The following is a 7,773-nucleotide window of genomic DNA, read 5'->3' as shown; positions in this document are numbered from 1 at the left end:
TTGGAAATTTTCAGTTGGGACGGAATTCTAGAAATGCTGCCAAGCCTTGGATAAAGTAGAGGTGCGAACTACGTCTCTTGGTGATAGAAAAAAAAATAAGATGTGGAGCACAAGGGTTTTGGCCAACTGAGGTAAATGGTTACTGGTGTGAATTGTAGTGCTGGTGGCATCGATTTTGTATTTGTATTCTCCATGATTTCCAAGCGAGACACTGAAGATGGGAACTCTGTCTCCTCTTGCAACGCGATAGATCTCAAATTTAATTTTGATGTGTTGCATAAGAGTTTCGATTAGACTTTTAAGAATTCTTTTTTGATGCAAATAGTTCCTGAGGCATCGATTACAGCTGAGATGGGCATCGTGTTCTTTGAAAATGGAGGTTATGTTGTATGGTTCTCGTCTGCATTGGATCCCTGGGGATCCTACAATGGATGGATGAAATGGCTAAGCTGAGGCATTTTGGGAGTTAAAAAATAATAAATACATGACCAAATATCATTTCACACTGACTAAATATATCATTTCACATTTACACATCTTTTCTATTGATATGACGATTATAATAATTGAGGTATATTATAAGATATTTAGGTATCACGAGATTTTTTTTTTATATTTCACCGTAATTATGTTGATCAACTTAAAATTAATTTAATTAACAGTAAATTAATTTTGATCGTAATAATAGTGACTAAATTATTCAATGTTAAAATGTTAAAGACTAAATTTATTGACATTAAAACTACTTTGGCTAAATTGTAGGTTTGAACAACTCTAAGACATTAAATTAAAATTTACCCTTGTTAAATTATTATGGTCATGCATCTACAACAATAAAAAAAAAGGGGGTTAATTGGCCCTTCTTTATTTAAGAATTACTCTTGTATATTTATATATTTATATTGAACGCTCTTTACAAATGAATAATGTATTTTCATTAATAGAACGTTTCAGAATTTTTTTTAGATCCACCAGTACATACATGGCATAACTCTATATAAATAATAAAACTTCACAAATCTCAATATATTCACAAAAATGAAATTTAGCCGCACAATGTTCATAAATCTACATTGGAAAAAATGTTCATAAACCTAATTATATATCCCAAATTCAACCAATCAATCCTTTCTCTTTTTCTGAGATTTTCTTCGCATTCTCTAGTGGAATTTGCCCCTTCCGGGCAAGGAGAGCCCTTCTCCTTGTTTGGTTTTTGTGGGTTCTCATCCTCCTCTTGCCGTATGGGGTTGTAAATGGATTTGTTTTGAATTTTTTCGGTTTCTTTTGCAGGTTTGGAGATACTAGAGAGGGTGCTTGACGGATGACCTACTTTTATGGGTGGTAATATTGCTTCGACTCTGCTTGGGCCATGGCCACCTGGGGTGTAGAGATTGTCTAAGTGAGGGTACTACTTTACTTGTCGGTTTGGAGGATGGGTATTTATGGGGACGTTACTGGCATCTTTGAAAGCGCCCAATCCTTACGCTCTGCCGCACCTCCTCGTGGAGCTTCCTAGATTCTGTGATTGTTTGTGATCTTGAGATGAGTTTGCAATTTTTTCGTACAGGGACTGGTTGAAAATGAGTTTCTATTCTCACATTCAGTGTCTGTCTTCTCTTTTCTGTGTGCCTTTATGGTTCTTCAGTGCTGTGTCCTGTGCTTCGTTTGCATGTTGCGGCGGCGCTAATATTTGCTTCCTCCTTTTCAATTGAGTTGGATCTTAAGTTGCCCTATAAGCTCTAAGGGTTTTTTGCTTACTGCACTTTGAGCCTTTTATTTGTATGAGGCTTGTGGTGGTTTGTATTGGGTTAATCCTGTAAGATATATTTGGTATAGTATGATGAAAGTTGTAATGTAATTTTAATTATACTGTATATTTGATTATATTATTTGATAACATAAATAAAAATTATAACTTAAAATAATTTGTAATTATTATTACATATAAAAATGATATGATTATGATTAATTATTTTAATTTTTTTTTATTTATCGTAAATACTATTATCATTATTATTATTATCTCATCATCACTGCTAGTATCACCGTTATTTTTACCCTACTTATATAACTATCATCAAAATCACAATTATAACTATATAATTACTATTATTACTATCACCACCACCGTCACTATAATCACCACTATAATTATTTAGTTATTGTCACTATTATTATTATTATCTCACCTTATTATCACTATCATTTAATTATCATTATCACCACTATAATTACTGTTTAAGTACCACTACTATTTGATTACCAATCAATATAACTATTATAATTTATTATTAATATTATAAATAAATTAAATATTAAAATAAAAATTATAATTATATTATATTATTTTTATTTTTATTTTATAACTAAATATAAAAATATTATATTATATTATAACTTTAATTATATTATATAATTAATTATATTATATTCTATTACCCTATATTGAACAAACCAATTAATCTCCCCTTGTACCTTTTTTTTCATCCGAACGAAATTATCCTATCTTAAAAAAAAAAAAAAAAAAAAAAAAAAAGCAGCTAAGTATCATTTGCGAAAAGATTCCCACTTTCCTCTTGTTTAGATATGGCTAAAAGGTACAATAACACGCCAACGAAACTATCAGACTTCAAGGTTCTCTCTTGCCCCAAGATTAAAAAATGGCCTCTTCCCTGGTTCTCTCGAGTGCGTTCTCTTCCGTAACTCGCCGTCCCAGTATCCCAGTACAACCTCTCTGCCCAATCTTAATTCCCTCGTTCCAAAAATCCACTAATTCAAAATTCTTTAGACCAATCCATCTGTTTCCCTCAAATTATGTGTCTTTTTCCTGGAAAATTTCGACCCACAGTTCCCTTAGATCAGATGCAGATACAAACAGCTCCGTCTCTGAAGAGTCGCTTGTGGGTGAGGACTCGGCAGCGTTCGAGTTGGGTAAACAGAAGATGCTATCTTGGATATATTTCAGTGTGATATTGGGAGTTGTTTTATATGTGCTTGATGTGGCTTGGATTGATAACTCTACGGGATATGGAAAGCTTTTTATCGACGCTGTTTCCGGTCTTTCAGAGAGACATGAAGTGAGTTATTGATTATTCATCATATTGATTATACTGAATATTCGTTTTTATCTCTGTCGTTAGTTTGTTCTGTGAGAGCTATGCATCAAATTGAATTGCAATATCACAATCGACAATAACTTTTGCAGGCTGTAATGTTGATTCTGATTTTCATTTTCGCCACTGTTCACAGTGGCTTGGCAAGCCTCCGGGATATGGGTGAGCAACTTATTGGAGAAAGACCATATCGTGTTTTGTTTGCTGGGGTCTCTCTTCCATTAGCTGTTAGCACTGTCGTAAGCTCCCAGCCTCTGGATAGGATGGAATTCTTTTGTTTTTGAATTCCCTTCTTCAGCCTGCAAGAAGTTTGTCTTACACCTGATTTTTTTATGTGTTTGTATTTCAGGTGTACTTTATTAATCATAGATATGATGGAGTTCAATTATGGCAGCTTCAAAGTTCTGTAGCAGTTCATCAACTTGTGTGGCTTTCTAATTTTATTTCTTTCTTTTTCCTCTATCCTTCTACTTTTAATCTATTAGAAGTAGCAGCTATTGACAAGCCTAAAATGCATCTTTGGGAAACTGGAATAATGAGGATCACGAGGCACCCTCAGGTGGGTTGTTTTATTTAATTCTTCCTTTGCATGTACACAAACTTCTGTTTCTGAGCATCTGAAGGAAATTTGCTATGTATTTATTATTATATAACTAGAATGGACATTAAGCTGAAATTTAATAATTTTTATGGCCTAAAATTCAGCCTCACCGTTTTATGGTATCTCCAAGCAATCTGTAAATTTGTGGACAACTCAACTATCAGAATTTATCATGCTGTTAACAAATGAGTTCTTTTTGGCAAATATTAGATTGGATATTTTTGGCTGCAAAACATGTGGGTTTTTGACAATTAATATGGAATGAAGTTGGGAAATTTTCTGTGGGTTAGAACACATGTTACTCCTTCAAATTGAAATAGCACCATATGGCATTGACTGAAACCCCCCCTTATTGAATCTAAATTTGATTTTGCAAATGTAGACATTTTCTTTTTGTCCCAAATGGAAAAAGCCTCATTTCATGTGCTACCAGAGTAATGGAATACTAATCATTCTGCTTGTTGACCAAACAATCCCTGGCATCTCTCTCTCTCTCTCTCTCTCTCTCTCTCTCTCTCTCTCTGTGACAGACACTCATGAAGGCTAAGTTTTAGGCAAATCTACATTCATACGTGTTTCTCTTTTTAGATGGTTGGACAGGTGATCTGGTGCTTGGCTCATACAATTTGGATTGGCAATTCTGTAGCTGTTGCTGCATCTATTGGTCTAATTGGACATCACTTATTTGGCGTGTGGAATGGAGACAGAAGACTAGCAAAGCGATATGGAGAGGGTTTCGAGGCTGTGAAGAAGCGGACAAGTATAGTTCCGTTTGCTGCAATCTTTGATGGTCGTCAAAAGTTACCCACAGATTATTACAAGGAATTTCTCCGGTTGCCATATTTTTCAATTACTGCATTGACTCTAGGTGTGTACTTTGCTCACCCACTTTTGCAGGCTGCCAGTTCCCGGCTTCATTGGTAAGCATTTTCATCTTCATTTTATCAAATTTAAGGTGGTTTGTAATTGCGCATGGTTAATGTAAAATAGACACATGTATCCATTCTGAAAGGGGGAAAAAAACATAGCCTGTTCACAATTCTTGCCTTGGTGGGTAAGTAAATGAATGATGGATATAATTGCATGCACATAGAACTTGAATCCATATCAAAGCGTTTTTAGCATGTGTACGTAGAGATATTAAAAGGCGTGTTTAGCAGGCGAAAGGATATAGATCAATGTTCTACTGTTATGGTACCTTATGGCACTATTGAGAAGATTTTCTAGCTTATGGGTTAAACCGATTGATGAACTTTGCTTTATGATTTTATCCTCTAGTTTTAGATTTGTGTTCTGTTCAGTTGGTCAGTAGCTTGTGGAGCAGCACAAAATTCAGTGATGTTTGTATGACTAGTTAAAGATTTTCTTTATCAACAGTTGGACCAAATCACCACTATGCTGCAAAAGAAATGTGTACTTAGGGGACAATTTGACTCCAATTATACTGCTAATAACTAGTAAATGATTCACTACAAGTTTTTTACTTCAATGAATAAGTGTTTATTTGGTATTGATGGTAGAGCTACAGTTGAGAAAAAAAAAATGCATCCTTGAATATGTTAATTAAATGATGTTAAAAATTAGTTTGAAGTTAAATTTGATATATTTTAGTCAAAAACTCGGAAAACAAATAACAATGTTTTAAATGGGGCCTTTTTCAAAGGCAGCTTTTGGGCTTCATGATTGCGATCCCAAGTTGTCTGGACTTTGTACTGTTGGAGGCTTCCTGAGACCTGACGGATCAGTGGATTTAGTTAATTGACCAAATTGGTAATTTTCATAATAGCTTGTTAAAATCAGTCCACCCAAGAGACAAAATATATAATAAATAGAAGCTTGGCCGCGGTAAATTCAGATGCACAAAACGCTAGAGAAAAATTTAGGTCAGACAATAGGGCTCTAAAATATATTAGAACAATCTAAGTGAAGGAATTTTGTAACATTTGCTTGAATTACGATTGCTTATGTTAAAGAAATTTTCTTAAATTTTAATATTATGGACTGAGAAATCAGGGCGTTCAAACTTCATTTGGTTTCTATTTGAGCAAATGAATTTATTTTTTTTAATAAAAAATTTAAATAAAAATGAAGTAAAAATAAAATAAGTGTATCAACCAAGATTTTTTCTATTAGGTCAATGCAATGGTTGTAACAATGAAAGTTAAATATTAACCATGTGTTCATGTTGCCATTAACGATCAAAAAATTATTTTTAAAATTTTTTAAAAAATTATCTTGAGATATATATATATATATATATATATATATATATATATATAATTTTTATTAATTTTTCATATATTATACTTTTAATTTAAGAAAGAAAAGAAGGGGTAGACCTAAATTAAGTTGGAGGGGAGTAGTACAACATGACTTAGAAGCATTACATATTTATAAGGATTTAATCCAAAATCGTATAGAGTGGAGAAAGAGAATCTATATAGTCGACTCTAAATTTTTGGGATAAAAACTTAGTTGAGTTGAGTTGTATACTTTTTAGTTTGAGAAAATAATGATATAAGATAAGTAATAATATAAAATAACATAACGTCTCCTTCAACTTTATAGTGTTTAATTTTTTTTTTATGATATTATTATAATAGATTAATTAAATTTTAGAATACATGTTTAGTGTAGTGTTTAAATCATTATTTTAATATAATTGTTGAATATTTTGAATATATTTAAATATAAATTTTATTTTTCTATTATTTATACAGAGTAAAATCTCCTTATAAATGATTTTTTTCACACACATATATATAAAATACAGCTTATTTAACTTGATAAGAACTTTTGTGATTGCCATGGATATTCCTATTGATAGTAATACTATTATTTTCATATTTCAAAGAGTAAAAACATCCTCTTGACATTTGATATTGTTTGTCTTTTAGCTTTATTTTCTATAATTGTAAAGTATAAACGAATTGAGAATTGTTTTCTTTTGAAATGAGATGTGTATCTTTAATTTTTTATGTGTAATAGCGATATGCTTCTAAGCATGTTATCCTACTATTTACTTTTGCATGAATTATATTTCTCCCAGGTTTCTTTAAATGTTAAGCACTGGACACCTTTTATTGTTAGTAGGTTATCAAATGATTTCAAGTCTTTAATATAGCTTAAGAGCAATCTTAAGTAATATTTTTTACTCTCTATCAAATTCATTGCATTTACACAGCTTACTTGTCTTGCTTTTTTTTAGAACCATAATCAGCCATACTTATTTAATTCATAATGTTTTAAGAATTTCTTGTACAATAATCGTCTTGTAACTTCATCGATCGAGCATGTTTTGAAAAATTCTGTTAGCATTATTCTCTATATATGATCCCATTACACATCATGTTCAAGGATCGTGATAGCTATATTAATTATCTGATTAATTTTATTTTTATGGCTTAACTATTTCAAATTTTGAAAGAGCTTGATCCTAGCATTTCACAACGATAGCAAATATTTTTCAAAACAACTTGTCAGAACAACATATTTTTTTAATAAAAATTAATATTAATAATTTATTTAAAAATTTTAAAGTGTAATTCGCTTTAATCAAGACAACTTGAGATTTTATAGTTCTATAAAAGATTTTAATACTATTGAACTAAACCTTATTAGTTTGTGTGACATTATTGTTTAAATTTTTATTAAAAAATATTACCTTAAATATATTAACTAAATGTCATGAAATTTATATATTTTAATAATAAAAACTTTAAAATATTTAAATAATCATTAAATTATATTTTTATTATTTATTTATTTATTTTAATTTCTTACACTTCAGTCTTGAAAAAAGAAAGGTTTAGTTTTATTTAATAATCATTATTGTTATTTTAATTTAATTTATTATAAAAAGTTTAATTTAATTTTTTATTATATTTTATTGCTCTAATATTATTAATAATAATTTTTTATTGAAAAATTATAAAAGATTAATAATATATAAAATAAAATAAAAATTTTAATTATAGTACATATATGTTGATATAATCCCCATATATAATTTATTATAGAAAATAAATACATAATTTATTATATTATAAAATTTTAAGT

General features: G+C 30.3%; 1 protein-coding gene and 1 long non-coding RNA gene across 2 annotated transcripts; both read left to right on the top strand.

The window, feature by feature from the left end:
* The first annotated feature begins 648 nt into the window (after positions 1 to 648).
* Positions 649 to 1,867, top strand: LOC131173118 (uncharacterized). The gene is made up of 2 exons (XR_009143314.1): positions 649 to 1,215; positions 1,291 to 1,867. It is a non-coding gene; the product is annotated as an uncharacterized LOC131173118 (long non-coding RNA).
* A 707-nt stretch (positions 1,868 to 2,574) lies between these two features.
* On the top strand, positions 2,575 to 4,753 carry LOC110632161 (15-cis-zeta-carotene isomerase, chloroplastic). The gene is made up of 4 exons (XM_021780282.2): positions 2,575 to 3,077; positions 3,206 to 3,352; positions 3,463 to 3,672; positions 4,303 to 4,753. The coding sequence occupies exons 1-4, from the start codon at positions 2,661 to 2,663 to the stop codon at positions 4,636 to 4,638; spliced, it is 1,110 nt and encodes a 369-aa protein (XP_021635974.2). The 5' UTR covers positions 2,575 to 2,660; the 3' UTR covers positions 4,639 to 4,753.
* The last annotated feature ends 3,020 nt before the right edge of the window (positions 4,754 to 7,773 follow it).

Source organism: Hevea brasiliensis, chromosome 2 (genome assembly GCF_030052815.1).
Source record: "Hevea brasiliensis isolate MT/VB/25A 57/8 chromosome 2, ASM3005281v1, whole genome shotgun sequence".
Classification (NCBI taxonomy): domain Eukaryota; kingdom Viridiplantae; phylum Streptophyta; class Magnoliopsida; order Malpighiales; family Euphorbiaceae; genus Hevea; species Hevea brasiliensis.
Note: the sequence above shows the minus strand (reverse complement) of the source record. Positions and strands in the feature narration are given on the sequence as shown.